Here is a 21,757-nt window from a genome sequence, read left to right as displayed (position 1 = left end):
TTTTTTTTTTTTTTGGAGCGTGTGAGGTTCGCCTGAGAGGTTCCACCTGGGAAAGTGATGGTGAAAACATTAAATGTGACGTTGAAAGAATGCCAAGCCTCGTTGTCTGTGTTGCTCTGTCCGGGTGAAAGAGGTGCACAACACCACATCTCATCTGGGTCTTTAAGATTTAAGAAATAAGCATTTTTAAAAGTACACTATTAATGTACTCGGCCCGCCAATGCTTAATGAGAAATTCATGAGAAGTAATGTACATGTTGCATGTCATGCAAAAAAAAAAAAAAGAGGTGAATCTAGAAGCTGAGATTGACAAAATAAGTAGAAAGTAAATTAACATCATGCGCTCTGCTTCAAACCAACATGGTTCTCACATCCGACTCCCACCATGTTTAAGTTGGGCACAGTGGCGTCAAAATGATTCATGTCCGTGCATATTAATAGGCGAATGGAGGAGTGGTCTGTTGAGCAATTCAAGAAATTCAATGCATTTCAGAAGGTTTTCTTCATTTCGAAGGCATTAAGTCAGAGGGGCAATAAAAGTCCATATCTGCTTATTACACACACACCTGACGTTTTTGTAATTGTGTTATGGCCGATATTGTTTTGTCTGTTAAATAAAAACTTTAATGAAAAAGTCCAAACTGATTTCTCCAAAGTAATGTTGATATAAGCAGGAAAAACTCCCTCAAAACTGGAAGAATCAACATATCTGAATATTATTTTTGAAGATTGTCATTTTCAGGGACATTAGATTAACTTGTCAGAGTCATGCTACTTTCCCAGTGGGAAATTCCCATTTGGAAAGCAGTCTCTATGATTCCCACTAGCATATGGGACCTGTCCCACTTCTTACTTAGTCAAGAATACAGTACATTACCATTTCATTCAAATTAATCTTTTATTATCTTTTGAATGTCTTCATTATCGAAGCACTCACAGATTTCCTATTTTTGCACTGGAACATTCCCAGTTGGAAATTGCTCAGATATTTTTTTCCCAATTGGGAATAATAATTTTATGAATGACCCATATACATTTCATATTGCTGTTTATGCTGCTGATGCCTTGTTACATTTAAGCTTCACATGTATTATTGGAGCTGCCAGAAACTTCCTACATTCCCAGTGGAAAGTTCCCAGTTGAAAAAGTGTCTTTCCCACTGCAAATGATCATTTTATCAATGACCCATATAAATTTGGTATCTCTTCATAATGGTAATAACTCACTTTTACGTTGAGTCTGTTATAAGAACTCTCAGAGAATTCCTACTTTACCAGTGGGAAGTTCCCAATTGTTGTACATGTAAGTTTAATATTTATCATAATAGCATTCAGAAGGTGCCTACTTACCAAGTGGGGGAACTCCCAGTTGACCAGCATTTAGATATATTTTCCCACTCATTTCATATCACTCTTCAAAATACTGTGGTAACATGTTGTCGTGTTTAAACTCTTTAGTTTAGAAGTTCCAATTGGACAGATTTCAGAATAATTTTTCCCAGTGAAGATTATAATTTTAGCGATTGCCTGTATACATTTTTAATCTCTATTCCTAATATTAATATGTTGAGTCTTTAAGCTTTGCATTTATTATATGAGCTGTCAGAACATTTCTACTCGACAGAATTTACTGGATATATCTTTCCCACTGGAAATTCTCATTTTGGCAGCAAACCATTTACATTTATATTGCTATTTATAATATGTTGTACATTTCAATTTTGTATTATATGAACTCTGTAGGACGTTCCTAGTTGGACTATATTCAGAAGCATTTTTACCTTGAGGAATTATCATTTAAGAAATTATCTATATACATTGGTCATCACTATTAATATGTTCATTGTTCATCTTTATTTAGCTTTTTTCTGCTTTTTTCAATTAGAGTTTTCAGAAAGTCCCTACTTCCCAGTATGAGATATATTTTTCACTCAGTCTTTACAATCAGTCTTGGCAATGATAAAAGAAAAAAGAAAGAAAAACTAACCAATATATGTATTTTTTTTTCCTTTAATTTTTACTTTTATCGATATCAGAGCGCTCGTGTCCCCTGTGGCCCCGCCCTCGTGCAGAGTTTTATTTTGGAACGCAGAGCAGGAAGGTGCGCTTGTTTTCGTTCCAGCGTACTGACGGCGGTGGGGCTCCAGCGGCAGCGGCAGCAGCGCCTCTCCGGACCTGCCACGTCGAGCTCCGCGAGGACCAGCGGCTTGGAAACTCCCGTAACTGCTCCCCAGTGCTGTGTCACCACCCCCGGCGACCCGGAGCCCGGCAGAGCCCCCGGAGGAGCAGCCGTCCCGCCTCCGACTCCACCTGTAAGAACTCAGCCGCCCCGCGGTGTTTAAGTCCGGCCGCTGCTCCTAAAGTTAGACCGTGCCGTAAAAGGAGCACCGGATACACCAACCTAACGCTCTAACTTCCCCCGCGAGAGAGGGGCGATGTTCCGCCTCATGGCTCCGCGGATCACCGAGGGCTCTTGAGCGGACAGCTAGCTCGCTCGTACCCGCGGTAGAGTCACTTCCAGCCCCGGTGTGTGTCGGTGTCGGTGCCGCGGGGAGCGTCACGTTAGCCGGGTACAGGGCGCACGGGGCCCGCAGCGACCCGGCTCAAGTTCCGCGAACACGGCTTCCTCCGTGATGCGTCCCAGTCTGCTATAAACAGCCAAAAAAAGTACTTTTAATACACTTTGGTTCACAATTTATACAAATAATCCCAAATATTCCGCGAAGAATTTCTGAGTTTAATGTCCAAACTTCCGCTTAAACAGAGTAGAAATATTACAATATCAACTATATTTCTATTTGACATATAAACCAGTTGATTTAATCCCACTAAGTTTACATTAAAGCTCAGAAAAGCTTCTGTTGCACAAATTTAATTACGATTACTTAATTTCTGCTTATTATATTCGCTTAATACTTGAGACTGTGCAATATACCACACATGTAATGCGATATGAACCTATTGTGATATATTAATATGGTGTTCAATATATATAGCACGTTTATCACAATATAAACATGATAAATTCTATTAATGCATGTTCGGCACCATATGTGCCCGTGTTTTTCACGTGCACGAAAAGGAGTGGTGAAGAAGACATTTTAAATGTGATATAAATTATATTGTCGTGTTTAATTCATGACAATTCTGCAATTGATTTAAAACAAACAAAAAAAAGAATCGGTTATTTTATACATGGAGGCCACAGAGGTACAAAAATCAAGAAAAAAATAACCATAATGTCAACAAATTGCTCCATTTCTGAAATGGCTGGTGGGAACTGCAGGTAATAATAATCTTAAAAAAACCCACTAAAAGTGGCCCTGTGGGCAAGAGAAATAGCACTTTTATTAAACTGTAGGCGATAAAACACAACTTTTCTCACGGTTATAAGAGAAGACGCTCGTCCCACTGAACCCTCATCTGTTCCTGCTCCAAACCAGGGAACATTTTTAATTAAATATTCTACTGTGGAGCATCAGTGTCTGTCCGTATTGATAATATCCAATATAGATAATGTGCTGTCAGTAAATATCTTCTGTAACATTTCTGATATTTGAAGCAAACCTCATCTCGTGCCAGTTTTAATAGTGTTAAATCCTTCTGCCTCAGTCGGCTTGAAAACAAAACACTTGAGTGGATGAAATGCAGCGTGGCGCCATACTTTCTGCAATCGGGGGAAGAAAAAGACGCTTGACTACTGCCTTTACAAAGCCAATCTGTATTTTCACGCTGCCTGAACAGCCAATTTAGAGGATTATCTTGTCCCTGGACCTTTTTTTTTTTTTTTTTAATCTATCCCCCTTTTCTCATTAAAACGACACATGAAACATCAAATTCCTCTGCTGTTCAGAACAAGTTTCATGTGTCTCCATCTCCAATGCTGCATATTCAGATAAATGGTCCATTGTTGACGTCCCCCCCCCCCCTCCCCCAAGTCAAGCCGATAGAGTTACACCGGGGCTGAAGCTTTTCTCGCGCATCACTGCCAAGTAACAAGGATGGCGGCCTCCTCCAGGGGACAGTTTGTCCGTCCACGTGTCCACGGACTCGTCATTGTTTGACATTTCTAGCCTATTTGTTCTCTGCGCTCAAGTGGTTTCATTACAAAAACTACCAACAGTGCCAACTTGTGGCCTGGCATGCACACTACATTGTTTTCAGCGTTTCGGTCGTTTCCGTGTAATGGGACGTTGTTTTCAAAACATTGCCGTTTTAAAGTGAAACTTTTTCTGAAGCTCCAGAACATTTCCCTCCCTGTACAGTTTGCATGTTTGTCCTGATCCTTTCCCACCGTCTAGAAATATTTCTGGTGCGGCTGTCATTTCTGGGAGAAGCTGGAATTGATGAAGTTGTATAAAGTTGGTCTCGGAGATCGATGGATGGAGGACAAAGTCCAAGCAAAGCTTTTATTTCATGTACACAAGGGTAACAAAGGCAGTGACAGGGAAATCTCATTTCAATGGGCACACATCTTAAAAAAGTGGGTTTTCTTCTCCTGTTTAAAAACACCAAGACCAGAATGCCAGAAAATCCACTGGAGCCCAACAAATAACAGGTTTCTCAATGATAGTCGGTGCTTTTTCTGATTCGAAGTTCCCCTTTTATTAGGGATTGTAGCAGAGTAACTGTTAATGAAGTAGCATTCGCATTAAATCCAGGGGTGAATTTGAGAAAAATAACCAAACATACATGATGAAGGCTGCAAAAAGCAGAAATCGAAGTAGGTTTTTCTTGTATTTTACACTTGGTGATGTTTAAAGTTGATATATATGTTTGAGTTTGCAACTATTTTTCTGCATAACGTTCTTTTTTATTTTTTTCTCCACTTGTTAGACTATTTTCAGATTATGCAGTTTTCCAAAAACGTGTATTTTTTAAAGGCTTCAGGTTTACTAGTCGGGCCACAAAAGATCAAACTGAGTTTGACATCACTGCTACAGATCCTAAAATCACCTGCATACATCGGTTTAAATCTGTTGATCAGTGTTTTAGAGGTTTTTTCATGTTTTTCACGGAAAATCAACTCAAGATAAATTGCCTTTACAAGGTTAATCCCAACTTAAGTAATTTTTCTCCATTTGTCCAGATCAGGGATCCACATTTTAACTGAAAGCAGCTTAATTTGATCTTCGCGTGACGTGTTCACTGACCTTAACCGATGTGAATTAGTTCAAACTTTATCGTAGATTAATTATGTCGAGACTCGATAAAGAATCTATTTAGAATAAACTGCAAATGCTCATTTACTTTCTATGGAGGGCTTTCTCCTGCAACTCCACTTCTTTGTGTGGCCACTAGATGGTGCAATAACACAACTTTGTGGCCCATCACTAAAACATGCTGTCAGGCTTCCTCAGTAATCAGATTAACCTTTGAGTACTCGACTACTGCAGTTTATCACGAGACAGGACCGGCTCTCTGGTCTCAGGAAGACGGTGTTTCAGAAATTACAAGAAAGATCCACAGCTTGTTATTTAATGAGCACATTGATTGTGTTACAATAATAATAATAAGAAAAAAAAGATTACAATTATTTACTTCAATGAAGTAGAATAAAAGTAATGTGGTGTTTCAGAAACTAGAGGACAGTTTAAAATTCTGTTTGTCTGAAGTTACGTTGAAATATCTTTTGGTGTGTATGTAATGACTGATACTTGTCAATAATGTATTTTGGCCTTTATCAGTGTAATAAAGCCCAGATCACAGTAGTGTAAGCCAGTAGTGTAACAACATATTTAATCCATTATTGCAATAACATTGTGCCAATGATATGTTGTTATATGATTGAAGTTGAAAACCTTTAAAAATGTAATAACTGCAGCCAATAAAGTAATAATACATAAATAAAACTCCATTTCTTGGAAGTAGAAGCCTCTTTTTCAGGTTTTGAGTGGTTTGCTAGTAGACGAGATAATCGTCACGTTCATTCATTCATTGAGGAAACAACCTGCAACACTCTGGCTATAATTTTTTATTACATCATCACATTATTGGTTTTGTTACATTCAGAATAGCTAAAAGTACGATGACGCTGGTAATAATTACATTATTAACCGTTGTTACATGGGTGTGTAACGAAAACCCAACAAAATTGTTTTCCAGTGAAAATGCAAAACTTCCGTAGCATTGTGGGTACTCGTTGCCACTGAAAACCTTTTTGAAAACTGCTCCCAAGGTGAACCATTTTTTCGTTTTTTTTTTGAAGATACTCAAACTCAGTCGCCATGGAAACGTAAAACCACAACTTTTTTTTTAAAAATGCTGCTACTGCTACTTTCGCTACAAAAACAACAGCACCGACTGTTTTAACTGCGTCGGTGTTTCTGTCGTTTGCGTGTAAAACATGAGACTTTTCGCAAGTAAAAACGCTGCGTTTTCACTTGACACGTTGTCGTGTAAACGCAGCTTTAGTTAAATAAAGTCTTTGCCGACAAGTTTCTCCTTTTTATATTATTACTTTCGGCTCCGTGATTTTAGTGTGAAGACTAATATAAACACAAAATCCTCAAGCAAATGCACTTATAACATAATCAAGAAACTACGATTCCAAAATGTGTTTAGGTTTCTATTTCCTTCACCTCTCTGGAATGACAGCTGACACGAACATAATAAAATGTGAAATATTTGGTTTGAATTATTTACTTATTTATTGTTTAAGTCACACTGTCACCAAATGGAAGCCGAACCATGTTTTTTTGTTCCTCAGATCGCCGTGAGCGCAGAGGCATCATGAGGCAGCTGAAGGGCAAACCCAAGAAGGAGACGTCCAAAGACAAGAAGGAGCGCAAGCAGGCCATGCAGGAGGCCCGGCAGCAGATCGCCACCGTGGTGCTGCCCACGCTGGCCGTGGTGGTGCTCCTCATCGTGCTCTTCGTCTACGTGGCCACGCGGCCCGACGCCATCGAGTAGATGGCGGAGGTTTCACGAGAAAGACTTGACGCGCCCGCACCCAAAGGAATTCTCTCACGACGGCTTCCTCCAAAGAGCGTCTGCCTGCTCGGAGCAGGACTCGCCCCCCCACCACCCACCCACCCCACCCCACCCCACCCGTGCCTTCCACGCCCGTGATCTCGATGTCATACGAAACCAAAGTTTTGGTCAGAAATGGAACATTTCACAATCGGAGCATTCAACTCTTCAGTATTTGGATCTTGGTCCCACGTCGCTTTAGCCACACCCGGATGTGTTCAGTGTGAATCCATTACGTTAACGTCGTCTGCAGATGGAACAAGGTGCCTTAACAGAGTCATTAAATGATTGTTTATTTCTGTTGGACTCATGTTGAGTTTGGTTTATATATTTTGCACCTTTTTTTTTTTCTCTCTCTGTAATTTTCTTTATAGTGCTGCCAACCAAAAGATGTGAGTGATCAGGTAGAATCTGACTGTGATCATGAGTTATTATCCTAACTTTTTATAAATTAAAATCCTATAAAAACATAATCCTGATGGGAATGAGTGTCTTTGTTTCTGATTGGTCACACACATTCATCTAGGATTCAAGACATTTAGTTTGTTAAATTTTATGTATATAATTGCAGACTTATGCATAATTAAGTTATAAACAGTGTTTGGTGTGATACCAAGCAGGGATTTTGGTTGAATGCTAAACGTCATTGTTTTTCATATTAGATATTATTCACACGTTTCTGGATCCAGAGGTAATAAAAAGAGTCCAGGAAGGGGCAACTTTGATTATAGTCGGTGTCCCAAAAATGCAGAAGTCAGCTCGAGAGCCGAATGAATTTTCTGGGTGTAAATTTATTAACAATACCAGTATTTGATCATTTACAACTAAAAAAAGCATTTGCCATATTTAAGTCATGATTTTGATTGATATGATGTTCAGATGTTCACTGCATGTGAAAACCTGTGTATTTGTAGTAATGAATATGTGTGTGTGTGTGTTTCAGAGGTTTAATTTTGTACAAATTAAGTGAATTCTGTATAAGGTTAAATGACCAAGAGATAATGTGTCCCAGTTATTCTACAACGTCGTTATTTAATTGTCTGGTGTTAAATCTCCAAAATTTTGTTGGTTAGTTTTTGTTTAAACTTTCTATACCATTTGATGATATTGTTAAAAAACATTAAAATCACTTCTGTTCCTGCTGCACATGCGCACATCGCGCGCCTAACAGTGTGTCAAACTTACAGTTCTGCACACAGAAAGCGGAAGTAAGGAAGCGCATTCCTCAAAATAAAACCAGAAGAACGTCACATAGACGCCTTTGGAAATCATTTAAATACAAATGTGCGGTTTTCTATGTGGATTCTTGCAGATTAAACGTTTTTTTCTATATATATTATATTCATAATCAAAACTTGGAAGATGCTCTGAGCTGAACAAGGGATAATGAATAGGAAAAAATAAGGAAAGTGGGGGAATTCCTGTAATCTATTTGTAAATCAGGTATTTGTGATGGTTCTTATGGAGATTTTTAATATATTATATATAATATATCGCTTGATCATGAATCGCATTTCACCGGAAGTCGTTGCCCCCGCTTTAGCTAGCTTGATGCCGCTCTCCAACACCTCCCATCAATTCCTCCGAAGAAGACTTCCGGTGGTGTGTCATGGCGGTGGCATGGTGAATCCTACAGAAAGGGAAAAATACTCGCCCCTTCCGTCCTCCCCCACCGACTCGGGACAGATTTTCATGCCTAAGTGAGCAGCTCGGCTCGGGCCTCGCTCCTCGGATTCAGCAGCGCGGCGTTCCTCCGCCCGGCCATGGCGGCTCACAAACCAGTGGAATGGGTCCAGGCCGTGATTACCAGATTTGATGAGCAGGTAAGATGGGCTGCTTCAGCGGAGATGGGTGTAGCGAGCTCCGGTGAGGGTGGGTGTGGTGGGCTCCGGTGCTCGCTTCCTCCGGTTCCTCCTCGAACTCTCTCCCCGCTGTGGATGAGCTGAGCTCGGCTTGTCCCGGCTGCAACAGCCCTGGAGCTCCGGGAGCTAGCGCCGTCTCCCCACCACCTTCACCAATTAACACATTTATCTCGCATTTCACCCTCTTTTCTACCAAACTAAACCTCTTGATTTTTTTTGGTTAATAATCCGCGGCACGTCGGGTAGAAGTTACCCGGCGTTTGAGTGCGCCTGTGTCTGTTTAAAGTTCGTCTCCTTCCACGGTGAGCTAACCGGCTAACGTTAGCAGGCCCGGCTGTCTAATGTAAACAAATAATATGTGAGCGGGTTTGCACGCTTCATCCCCGCGAGCTGCCGAGGTTTCACGGCTGTCTGCAAACACCGTCAGCCTGTATGTCTCGTCCTGCCCTGGAAGCGTCAGCTCCGCTTCCTTCCAGCCTATAGCCACACTTTAGACGCCCATGATCTCCCAGGCTAACGTTTGTGTTTCTCATTAACGGTGACCACGACGGCCCGCAACACAATCCACTGTCCCAACAAAACTTTACCTTTTCGTGTTCTCCTCCGGGAAAGCATCTCTGATTTTCCCCGTTGCACCTGGTGCATTTAACTCTTGTCGTGCATGTGTTTTTCAGTCCTGCCGCTGCAGCATCATGCACATGATTTATTATTAGCCTCTTGATGCACAATGAAGTTCCACTTGATCTCAAGCATAAAAAAAAAAAACCCGAAGAGCTGAGAAAGAAATCGGACAAAGCGAACGGATGATGTTGGATTAGTTACTAATTGCCTCGTGTAATGTCCCACAGCATCACCGTTTCACTGTTATCTATTCTGTTCTGCTATACTTTCATGCAACTTGAGTGTATCCAGTCTTCTTATACGATTAGGATTTTTATTTTTTTGCTCCAGAAAAGCATTTTTAATTCCTTTTGCATCTAATGCATTTAACTAGCTTTTTTTTTTTTAAACTACAACAACCCTGCAGCTGTACCATCACTAGAATTGAAGATGCACAAGAGTCTCAATTGTTTGATTCACTAATAATCCATAAAAATTAAGGCAGGGCAATCAGGTGATGTTGGATTAGTCACTCATTTCTACTCGTAATGTGTTCGTACATCACCTTTTCATTATCTTTTCTCTACTAGTATTAGTGCAGTCCTTTTAAGTACTTGGACGTTGATGGCCAACAATAGTCTCAATTTCTACCATAACACTGCAACTTCAATGTATTCTGTTTTCTTTTAAGATTATAAACATTTTTTTGGGCTTCAGCAAAGCGTCTGTAATTTTGTTTGCATCTGATTAATGCATTTAACTGTACCTTGCATGATTTTCTTTTCCTCATTAGAGCGACTCTATAGATAATTTCTTAAAGCCAATGAAGTTGCACCAGTGACGATGACTATTTGCATTGGTTGCATGCGGCTAATTGTCAAATTTATTATTGATCAGTAAATAAATCAGACATACATTTATCCTTGGAAAAAGCTATTATTATGTCAACTCTCAGATGACCACTAATTTCTTGGCCTAAACCAACATAACCTATAATAATCATCACCGTTTGACACTTTATGCTGAAGCAACGTATCTTTAATTCCCTTTGCACTTGACGGAGACATTCACCATTTAAGATGCGTCAAATAAAATATTGACAATCTTCAGCTCCAGTTCACATAACCATTGGCTTTAGAAGAGGCTGCCATGGCTTGCTATCGTCCAATTTGTTCCACCACAGCTTCTGAATAAGCTTTTAGGTATTTACTTCTTGAAAGAACTTTAACTTGTTGTTTTATTCTTTGCTTTGCTCCAATAGCTCCGACTCAAACGTCTCTGATTTCAATGTATGCCCCATTATGAATGGAGACTCTGATTCCCTTCTGTAGTATTTGAGTGAACTTCCACTGTTATCAGTGTTATTGTATGTAAAATATTCACATGCAGGGTAGACCGTATTGAAAATTTCAAAAGATTTATAATCGGTATTATAATCGGATCAGTGTTCCCCATCTTCTTTACATTCCACCTCCATTTCTTCCAAGTACCTGAGGACTGTGCTTTGCCCCTCTGCTTCATCATCGTCAGATCTCACTCCCAGTTCACCACATTGATGCTTCAAAAGGCACTTTTCACCATAAACGGAAGCTCCAGAAGAAGTCCTGCCATCACATTGTCTAAAACTCTTCATGTTGGTGAATCAATCTTGTGGTTCTGAATTGAGGAAGTTAAAATGAAAGATTTTAACCTTCTTCCTGTCTCTTTATGGTTAAACGATTCTGACCAAAACAAAAACTGCGTAGCATTTAAAAGTCGTTGAGTTCCGTTAAGTCGTCTTAAGTCTTTCCTTCTTGGCCTTGACAGATCGCGGCTCCGATCCGGTGTTGAGCAGGTATCAGCTCGGATTACTAACGCTCCAAGAAAAGTGGCTTTCGGTGTTACAGCTACTTGTTGCCTGAGCTGCAACAAAAACCTAGTCTAGTTTTCAGTAACCCACCCCCCCCCCCCCCCGCCCCTTTTTTATTTTTTTTTTGAAGGCTTGTTTTTTTAAAAAGTAATACATAGTACAACAGTGGCATGCTCCCACTTCTGAGTTTTCTCTCTTCATTCTGTGGACAAAACTAATATTACATCACTTGTTGGTATTTGTCAGCATGTTTTCGGAATCTGTTGTTTTAGGCATCGTTAAGTTGTTACCGCGTAGTATTGAAACTGATTTAGTCGCCTTCAATCCAGGCGTTTGCAGGGAAAAAGCACAGCACGTGGCTTATGTTGCGGTTTCTGATGTGATTTTTTTATTTATTTTTTGCCCTGTGCTTCGAAAGCTTGCAGAACGCCTGCAAAACGCACATCTTGTTACTTTTCAACTGCGTGCAGCTCATTTTGCCTCGGAAGTTGTAACTCCAAAAGCAGGAGTCCACCAGCCGAAGCATGTCGCTCAGAAGTACAATGAAGTCTTGTCTGCCTGCTTTAAAATCACCATCTAGTTTGGGAAGATGTGGCCCACTTCCTGTTTACGTCCCGGCTGCCAGCTCTATTACAGCAGAATGATCCACAGTTCGTGATGAGAGTTCCTGATACAATGAATGAAGATCATCACACCCCTTTCACAATGGATGATCCTGCATCGTGTTCTCAACAAGATCTCTTCCTATAGTTATACATAGTTATAGTATAACGGAAAATTGCAACAAAGGAAACTGCACTCATGCACCATACAGATGAATTGACGTGTGACCTCCTACATTTCCAATGTCGGCTACCGGTGAAATGAGTTAATGAACATTTCACTTAATCTACAAGGTTCGGTTCAACACCAGTTTTTTAACTCGCTCCAATCAAACTTTGGTGTTCAAAAACATGTTTTATTAGCTTTTCCGTACTTGTCACATTTGTTGTTAAAGGTTTTGGCAAGACATCACAAAAAAATAAATATAACAAATTAAAATACACATTTTTAAAACTGCATGTAATATAAACATAATGAAAAGATAAAATTATCAAATAAGTTGTACCGAACAACTATGTGTTTAAAAGTCCCGACTTGTGCAGGCTTGTATATAAAGACGCATTGCATTTTTAATACATTCATTTGATGTATTTTGTCCAATCTGCTAGTGAAGTAGCTTTTATCACAACCCACCCTCACGTGTGCTTACATATTTGAAGTGCCGCTAGACAAAAAAACTATGAGCGTTTCAATCACGTCACAACTTCCATCATCTTTGAAATGAACCAGGAATCCAAAACGAAGGGTTCGGGAACATGACATAATAGGGTTTTTTTTTTTTGACCACAGTGCTGTAAACAGAGGTTTTCCCATTTGTTTCAAAGCGATCGCACCACAAGGATTGTGGGCAAACTGCCGATGGTGGTGCTAGAAGGAACATGAGGGCTTTAGACGGACAATTATCCCCATTTAGAATCAGCAGCAGATACAGTTCTGTCATACATGTTGAATTATTTAAAGTGTAAAGATATCACTGCAGTGGTAGCTGTCGAACAATTAGCTCTTGCCTTTCTAGAAATAAAATCTGAACTAAACTGTATAATGGTATTGAAGGTCTACACACTTCAGCTTTTCCACTTGATCATCCAGCTTCCCGCCGAGCACCGCCTTCACTTGAACTTAACCAACCACTGGCTTGGGCGCAGACCAGCTCGTAATTTCAATGTTTTGATGTGTATTTGATGCCGTGTGATTTAAATTCTTTGAAATTGAGAGATTTGATAACAGTGAAAGACATATATTGATAAGGAAGGTCTTTACCAAACTCACATGGCTTCTGTGAATTAATAGTCGCTCCAGGTGGAAATACTAGGTTGTTTAAAATGATACTCCGACGTGACCTAGGCCCGCTTAAAAATGTTAAACTTTGTTGAAAAATCCTTTTTAAAATTGGTCTTGAATTTGTCTTTTTCATGTCGATCTCCACGTAACTGCAGAAAATCAACGTGTCTGAGAAAGCTTTCATCTCCCCAATTCTGACAGAGAAAACAACCTTGTTAGCCTGTTTAATGACGTGTTCCTTTGGAAATGTATTGAAATTGTCCTATACAGTCTTCAAGATGCTTCCACTCACAGGCTGCAGTTTATGGTGCACTTTGACTGTTACTGTATGTTGACACCCCAAACACCGCCCATCCAAAACCTTGAAATACAGATTAAACAACACTCCTTGGAAAGTATTTGACATAGTTTGAAGATAGATGTACCTATTAAACTGGTAACCTACTATATGTGTGTGACCTTTCGGAGAGACGGCTGGGCCTGGCTGGGTGAAACAAAGAGCTCACTGACCCTGCTGTGCAGCACTGGACTGCAAACAGAGGCTTGGCCTGTTTAACGTTGTGTATTATAATTGTGAATCACATGGTTTGTTTATTGCTTCACCATTTCCAGCAGCAGTAGATGAGTAATGAAACGGTCACCGGTTTGATAAACTGTGATCAAATGTAATGGTGATCATTCGAAAGAATATTCGGTTACCGCACTTCAACATTCATGCCTGCATGGCAAACGCTTGTGTTGGATTTAGGGGTCACAAACATATGTTGTGTTTTTAAAGTTGCTCTTAGGTTTTCACCTCGTGGTGCGTCCGTTTCCATCCAGAATGTTCGCAGGCCCATAAATAATAGTATGTTGGAAAAAAAAGCCGTCGGGAACGAGCCAAACCAGCAGTTTACCTCATCCTTCGTCCTCTCCTGTCTTTTCCCGCAGCTTCCCAGCAAAGTCGGACATCAGAACACCCACACCAAAATCAGCACCGAGCACAACAAGGAATGTTTGATCAACATCTCCAAGTACAAGTTCTCCCTTGTCATCAGCGGCCTCACCACCATCCTAAAAAATGTCAACAACATGGTGAGTGGGCTTCTTCCACTTCTTCCTGTTCCTTACGCGGCCCTTTTTACGACGGTCTCACCGAGAAGGCATCGGTAATGGTTCACGGTGCCATTCAGGCTGAAAAAAGACAAACGTAGCTTCTGATCCTGTCCTCTAGGTGGGGTAAAGCTCCTTTCAGGACGTGTAACAAAGTCCATCTGACCGCATTATTTTCTCATATCTCTTCTTCATCCAGCTTAAAGTCTTGAGGCGTTGGAGCTAATTCCAGACTATGGGTGAAGTTGGCTCTTCACAGTGCAAACGGACACTATTACACACTTGCATTCACCTTCACGAGTCATCGCTCAACATCATTTCTGAAGGATTGTAGGAGGAAACCAATGCCACCAGAGAAAAGCCATGCACTCGCAGGAAAAACACAAACTACACACAAAACAAACCCCAAGCTCAGGCTCAAACAACGATTCAAGTGAAAACACATAGTTTTTTCTTTTTTGCTTCAGAAAGGTTTTGTGTTTCCCTGGCAACGTTTTTGAAAACAATATTTTACATAGAAAATGACAGAAAAGTTGAAATGATGTAGTTTTCCTGTAGGGCCACTAGTGGGTGCTGTTTTTATGTAAGAAACACTCACAGATACTTGCAATCAGCAGTATGCTGTAAACATTGAAGGTCTTTTAAACTGTTTGTTTTTCGTTGTTTTGGTCCACTCAGTGTTTGTAAGGAAGAAAATGTTTTCGCATGTGATCCAGATGATAATGTAGTAAATGTACACTTTATTAAAGAAGTGCCAGAGTGAAAAGCACTCGGCACATCCATTGTTATGAACGAAGCCTTCCTGCATCTGTACAACGATTTACTACGATCGTGGTTTGCATGGGCAGTATCGGCGTTTCAGAAAAGTTCCTTATTCCCCGTTTCCATTGAAACAGAGTTCTGAGCGTTTTCAAAAAGGTCTACTTTGCAAACCGTTTTCAAAAAGTTGTGTTTTCAGTGGCTCCAACTGAAAATATTCAAAATAGGCATTCCTATTCATCTCAAGCCAATCCCTGCCCCTTTGCAATTTAGTTTCGGCAAATTTGAAAGTGCGAGAATTTACTGGACTTTCTTCGTTAGCTCCGTTTTGCTTGATGACTTGTGCGACCCACCATGATCTACTGGGGTAAACTATGGTACAGCTGGAATCCTGGGGGTGTGGAAACATGCTCTTATAAAATGAACAATCAAGCTTTCTAAAAAAAACAAAAAAAAAACTAGTCATGATTAGTGATAAGAGTATTTTTCACCATGGTGATCATGACTTCCGGGGTTCTTGTACACCATTTCATTTACCAAGAAACTAAGATATTGTAAAGGAATAGCTTCAGGTTTTACTCAAAATGTAATCCTTCCAAGTTCATGGGGACAGTTTGGTGAAAGCCGTGTTTGAGTCCAGCCTTGACTGAGCCAAAGTAGAGAGATTTGTCTTTGGTTCTGAGCAACTTGACCGGTCCGCTTAAAAGCATCTAAATTCAAACTTACCCAACACCAGTGAAACGGATCAACTCGAGCCCTGTGGTTCAACTTCAGTTCTGACTTCACGAATGCTCTTCTAGATGAGAAAAAGTAAATTGTACAACCTGTCCAAACCCCTACAGATAAGAGTATGGGGTTGAAGTAGCAAAGCATGTCCACAATTCTTATTCATACCCTTCTAGTTGGAAGAAATAGCTGGTATAAATTGAGTATTGATATTGACTTGACTCGTCTTCACAGCGAATATTTGGAGAAGCTTCCGAGAAGAACCTCTACCTCTCCCAGCTCATCATTCTGGACACACTGGAGAAGTGCCTGGCTGGGGTGAGTCTTCCTCTCTCCTCATCGTGTCTCCGCTTTGGTGCAGATGTGCTGGTGTGTTTGGGGAAACGAGTTCAGGAAAGTAATTCGGGCAGTGATTTGGCAAGAATCTAGCAATTCCATCCCATCAAAAGACATGGCAAGACCACATCTGAAAAGCTAATGGAAGGAAAACGACACACGTGCAATCTTGAGCTTTCTCCAACATCCATCATTAACATCAAACAGTACCGCGCTGTGTTTGTCCTCTAGGTGGCAGTCTTGCACCCCACCGTCAGATTTTTCTTGTAGAGAAAAAGTCAGCGAGACAGAAAAACAAGTCGAGCCTCAGATTATGTTGGCACGTTTTGCTACCTAGCAATCTGCAGTTGAATCTAAAAATATTACATTTCTAGGAAATAAATCAAATTAAACATTAATTTTACTCGCAGTACAATATATACAAATTCTATATAAAAGGGTTTAAGAGTTGATTTGCTCAAACACCTCAAAATGAAAACCTTAATTTTTACATGTAAAACAAATCTAAATTCGTTTCCAGTGTGATAAAATTCACTTTTGGTTTCTTTGAGAGCAATTTATTACCAACATCTACTAACTGGAGCCTCTTTATACTCCTCTTGAAGCACATGAGATGTGCATCAGTGGGAATAAAGAGCTCCAACACCATAAAAATGCCTTCTTTTCTTCTTCTTCTTTTTTTTAACTGATTTCAATGAGCCAAAACCTGGCAAATCTACAACCATGGAGGCAACTGTTTTAACATTTAAAGACATGTTACATCATCGTCAAACTTATTTAGGAAGCTTCTTCAAAGAAGAGTTCAAAAGTTAGCACATGGATTTTGGGGGGGAAAAGTTTATTTTTTAATTAATTTATTTTCTAAAGCCACACCCTGTGTGAAAACCTCCATGTATTATTAAAAGAAAATTACACATTTTTTATTGGGTGTGATACGTTAATTGAAGGTGCTTGGTCAATAGATAAAAATTTTTTTTAAAAAAAGGCACTCTCAGTCTAATGCAGTTGAAAACCACTAATCTAAACCTTCATGAAAACAAACATCCGCCCCGGTTCTTTCTGTATACTACGAAAACAACTCCAGAAAGGACTGTATCTCTTCAGGCTGCTGCAGTCAGAGCTCCTGCACACAGCAGACCTCTGTTAATGTACTTATCCTCCATCAATCACCCTCTCCACGTCTCTGGGAGGTTCTTCAGTGAATCCCCCCGCCTTCCCCTCCCCAGCAGGATTACATTTGCAGAGCACTTCCCATCAGATGGCTGGAGCCCGGCACGCTCTGGGACCTGCTCCCAGTTTCCTGCACAGGTTTTTGTCATCAGCGTCTGCAGTCGGACGGACGGCTGCTACCTCTCCGTGTGTCTGGCTGCAGGCTCGCGCTCCCGAAACGGAGCCGCATCCAAGTTCGCTTCAAAAAGAAATAAACTGCCTCATGATCCAGCTGCTGCTCCATTTATGTTTCCCATAGACCAGGGGCTGTGTGGAGGAGGAGGCCGCTCCCCAAAAGTTGGGCCAGAATATGTAGGACGCCTCCTCGTGGTGGATGAAATAGTTTAGAAATGCTGCTCCAGCAGAAACATCATTCATCATTCAAGCTGAAGACATTTACTTTTCAGGTTGCTGGTACATAGTTTTTCTCTCAGTACATGTCTGACTCACTATTGTTGGCATGATACTACTAGAAAATCTTGGCAAAATTAGATCAGGCTAATTAACTAATGAAGCAATTATATTCCTGAACCTTTCCCCCTCCAAAATATGTAATTTCCATCTTCAGATTAATTTTTCAAATGTTGTTTTCTTGTGAGGTTTTCTCACACTCTCGGTCTCCGTCCTCAGCAATCCAAGGACTGCTTGCGTCTGGATGAAACCATGTTGGTGAAACAGCTGCTGCCAGAGATCTGCCATTTCATCCACACGTACCGCGAGGGTCACCACCACGCCGCCGAGCTCCGGGCCTCCGCCTCCGCCGTGCTCTTCTCTCTGAGCTGCAACAACTTCAACGCCGTCTTCAGCCGCATCTCCACCAGGTAAACTCGCTTCTCCAGTCTTGTCAACGGGCTGCCAGTTGTAGCTCATCAGGCTCCCAGAATTCATCTGTGGAGATTAATTGAACAATCACTGGTGATGCAGGCAGTATTCTTAGGACTTACGCATCAACAAAACTAAATCTGGAATACTTAAATGAATTCAGAACTTTTTCTCATTTTCTCTTTTTACAAACCTTTTTATATTGATTAATCTCAAGAAAGGCTGAACAAGTTTTTTCTGTGAACATTTAGAGGATATCAAGACGAGATGAGGTTAACTGAGAGCATAAAAAAATATTTTCCTGTAAAAATGTGTGGACTTCCTTTGTTGATGTGTTTTACGTGTTTTTCTTCAGGCTACAGGAGCTGACTGTGTGCTCAGAAGATAACGTAGATGTTCACGACATAGAGCTGATGCAGTACATCAACGTGGACTGCTCCAAGCTAAAGAGGCTCCTGCAAGGTCGGTGTCATTCAAGTTGAGCCCGTACGAGCTGCGTTCAGACACTTCGTGGTATAAAGCTACTCGTTAAATATTTAGCCAAAATTAGACTTGTTCTTCCCGCTTCTGTCTGGTTTAGTTTTCAAACTTTAAAAGTTGACGATGGTTGCATATGTTTGCATTTCAGCTGCTGCTGTTCGTTGATCAAAAATATAAATTCTTAGACTCAATACACCACCTTGTGGTGAAAAATGGTAATACACAGAAAGTGTATTGGTTGACAAAATTTTTCCGACTTTTATTCCTCATTTAATCATTATTTTGAAGTAAAATATTGTGTCACACTATTATAACCATGTCTGGTAAAGGTCATTTTTCATGTAGAAATGACAAATTTGAGGTGTTTGTTATAAACTGATGTTTTCTTTCAGAGACCGTCCTGAAGTTCAGAGCGCTGAAGAAGCCGGCGCAGCTCGCAGTCATCAATAGTTTAGAGAAGGTACGTTATCCTGACTTTCAAATGGATTATATAGTATTTAAAAGATGTACATGCGCTGTAGTAATGACTTCCTCTTCTCCACTCCAGGCATTTTGGAACTGGGTGGAGAATTACCCAGATGAGTTCACCATGCTGTACCAGAGACCGCAGGCCGATATGGCAGGTAAGATGCAAGCTCCGATTAGATTTGACATAGTTAAATTTCGACCTGGAGTGTGAACGATCCGGGTTTTATTCCTGATTGGAAGAGCTTAAGGAGAAGCCAAATCTATGGTGAAAGGTGAAAAGATTAAGACCTCCTTTACATGACATCGTTTTCAAGTGAAAATGCAAAACATTTGTTCAGTTGTCGGGGGTCCGTTTACATGACAATGATGCTCAGAGTCACTGTTAACTTTTTGAAAACGTTCTTTGTCTCTGTGCAACTTTTACTGTCTGCAGAAGCTGCAGAGAAGTTGTTCGACCTGGTGGACAGCTTTGCCGAAAGCCCTAAGAGGAAGGCCGCCGTGTGGCCGCTGCAGATCATCCTCCTCATCCTCTGTCCAGAGATCACACACACCATCTCCAAAGACACAGTGGAGGACAGCAAGGCCAACAAAGTGAGGAAAACACACACACTCACACACACATTCACACTCACACACAGAGCAGACTGTGTATCCTACGCTCACACACGTCCCTCGTCCTCGCCCTGTCTGCAGAAACTTTTCCTGGACAGTCTGCGGAAAGCTTTAGCCGGGCAGGGAGGCAGCAAGCAGCTGATGGAGAGCGCCGCCATTGCCTGCGTCAAGCTGTGTAAAGCCTCCACATACATCAACTGGGAGGACCACTCCACCATTTTCCTCCTGGTGCAGTCCATCGTCATGGATCTCAAGGTCTCACACACTTCTGAAATCAAATGAGCTCAAAGCTAAAAAAACTAAAATGCAGAATCAACAATGCTTTCAAAGGAAAACCATTAATCCTGCAGTTGTCTGGATCGTCTCAAGTTCATGTCGGTGCTGATGTTTTTGTTTGGATCTCAAACTCCCCACACGTTCAATGCCTCCTGTCTCTGGGTGGGGGTGTAGTTCAGAGGCCACATACAGCCTAATTTCTTCTTGATTGGGTCAGACCGGTAAAACAGTGCCATAATAACCTTCAGACTTAAACTTTAGAGTTTTTCTTTGTTGTGGCACATAGTATACAAGATGAAAATGTTATGTTAACATCCTTTTCTTATTTTAACATGAGCCTTTAACAGAAATGTTAAACATCTAAAATGGACAAAAAGTTACCACTTGGCGTGAGGATGATGATTTTTATTTCAGACGTGTAATTCACAACATATTAGAAATCATACACATTTTTAAACATATTTAGATGTAATCTCGTTCATGTGTTAAATTTTTTTTCTCTCCTCTGAAGCAAAAGTACAAATAAAGTCACTCTTACCACACATGCAGACAGACGGTAATCATGTTTGAGAAAGAAGAACTAAACCTCATTTGAGCTTTATTTGATATTAGACAAAACATTTGTAATATCAGAGATCAGCTCGATGTGGTTGAAGCTTTGTGATCAAGTCTCATCCTCCCAAACCTTTGTTGTGAATTCTTCAAACGTGTAGTGACGATGTGACGTGTCTCGTCAGGCTCTGCTGTTCAACCCGGCCAAACCCTTCTGGAGGGGGACGGGCAGTCAGAACGCAGACGTGGAGCTCATGATGGACTGCTTCGTCTCCTGTTTCCGACTCAACCCTCACAACAACCAGCACTTTAAGGTGAGGCGGCGTCGGGGAAGCGGCACTCTTGTCACATGGCTGATTCTCACCTTACGTTTCCCCTCCCCCCCACAGGTCTGCTTGGCCGCCTCCTCACCCTCCACCTTCCACTTCGTCCTGGTCAACTCGTTGCACAGAATAATCACTAATGTGAGTGCACACTGCCAACTGTGTGAATCAGACCAACTGCTCTGGCATCTGTTTCTCATCCTTTTTAAATGGTGTTGTTTTCTGTCAGTCTCACCTGGACTGGTGGCCCAAGATCGACGCGGTGTACTGCTACTCCGGAGAGCTTCGCTTCATGTTCTCAGACACCCTGAACAGGGTGATCCAGGGCGCCTGCACACACCCCACGCTACGCATGGCGCCGGTGAGGGCACGCCGTCACACACAGATGAATGTCATCTCTAAACCACTTTGTCGAGTTCCTGAAACGGGTCTGCACATTAGAGCTTCATATTAAAAAATAGAATATAAAATTGTTGCCTCTAAATTTGTGGGGTTTTTTTTTTTATGTAGGTCAGACTCTAAATTCTCCATAAATATGAAAATACTGTGATTATTGGCTTCCTGTGTATAAAAATGTGTTATTTTTGTAACGTGTGAAAATTTTCTATCACCAGTGTTGGGACTGCAATTGTTAAATTCATCATCATTATTCATTCATTCATATTTTATTTCAAATCAAATCTTAACTCCATTGCTGTAAAATGTGTCCTGAAATGTCTGTAATAACAATATCTTCCTCATTAATTATTTTCACTGATGTTATATTTAGTTGTAATTGCTCTAGAACTACTGATACACACAGAAAGCACCAATTTATAATGAAAACCACATAAAGCTGCATCAGGTTGTGATTTGTAGTTTAACTTTTAATGCATTAACTGTGAACATTGGAGGAGTTATTCAAGGTCTGAGTCCACGTAAGGTGAAATGAATTTG

The 21,757-nt window shown here is 40.8% G+C and overlaps 2 protein-coding genes across 2 annotated transcripts in view; both read left to right on the top strand.

Annotated features, from left to right (window-relative positions):
• Positions 1 to 2,130: 2,130 nt before the first annotated feature.
• smco4 (single-pass membrane protein with coiled-coil domains 4) lies at positions 2,131 to 8,220 on the top strand. Its single transcript, XM_080460012.1, has 2 exons — positions 2,131 to 2,311; positions 6,709 to 8,220. Exon 2 carries the CDS (start codon positions 6,732 to 6,734, stop codon positions 6,909 to 6,911), a length of 180 nt encoding a protein of 59 aa, XP_080316138.1. The 5' UTR covers positions 2,131 to 2,311; positions 6,709 to 6,731; the 3' UTR covers positions 6,912 to 8,220.
• A 323-nt stretch (positions 8,221 to 8,543) lies between these two features.
• The window catches only part of nf1a (neurofibromin 1a), a 63,207-nt gene continuing 49,993 nt past the window's right edge, over positions 8,544 to 21,757 (top strand). The window contains exons 1-12 of the mRNA XM_080460556.1: positions 8,544 to 8,794; positions 14,097 to 14,240; positions 15,978 to 16,061; positions 17,919 to 18,109; positions 18,466 to 18,572; positions 18,983 to 19,050; positions 19,138 to 19,213; positions 19,492 to 19,649; positions 19,752 to 19,925; positions 20,684 to 20,812; positions 20,888 to 20,962; positions 21,051 to 21,182. Of these exons, the coding sequence (XP_080316682.1) occupies positions 8,735 to 8,794; positions 14,097 to 14,240; positions 15,978 to 16,061; positions 17,919 to 18,109; positions 18,466 to 18,572; positions 18,983 to 19,050; positions 19,138 to 19,213; positions 19,492 to 19,649; positions 19,752 to 19,925; positions 20,684 to 20,812; positions 20,888 to 20,962; positions 21,051 to 21,182 (1,398 nt within the window). The 5' untranslated portion in view covers positions 8,544 to 8,734. The remainder of the gene's footprint in view (positions 8,795 to 14,096; positions 14,241 to 15,977; positions 16,062 to 17,918; positions 18,110 to 18,465; positions 18,573 to 18,982; positions 19,051 to 19,137; positions 19,214 to 19,491; positions 19,650 to 19,751; positions 19,926 to 20,683; positions 20,813 to 20,887; positions 20,963 to 21,050; positions 21,183 to 21,757) is intronic.

This window comes from Lipophrys pholis, assembly GCF_963383615.2.
Source record: "Lipophrys pholis genome assembly, chromosome: 3".
Taxonomy (NCBI): Eukaryota; Metazoa; Chordata; class Actinopteri; order Blenniiformes; family Blenniidae; genus Lipophrys; species Lipophrys pholis.
This window is presented reverse-complemented; position numbering and strand designations above follow the sequence as displayed.

Excerpts from the sequence above, each read along its gene's own strand:
- smco4 (XM_080460012.1), top strand. The coding sequence starts at position 6,732 with ATGAGGCAGCTGAAGGGCAAACCCAAGAAGGAGACGTCCAAAGACAAG.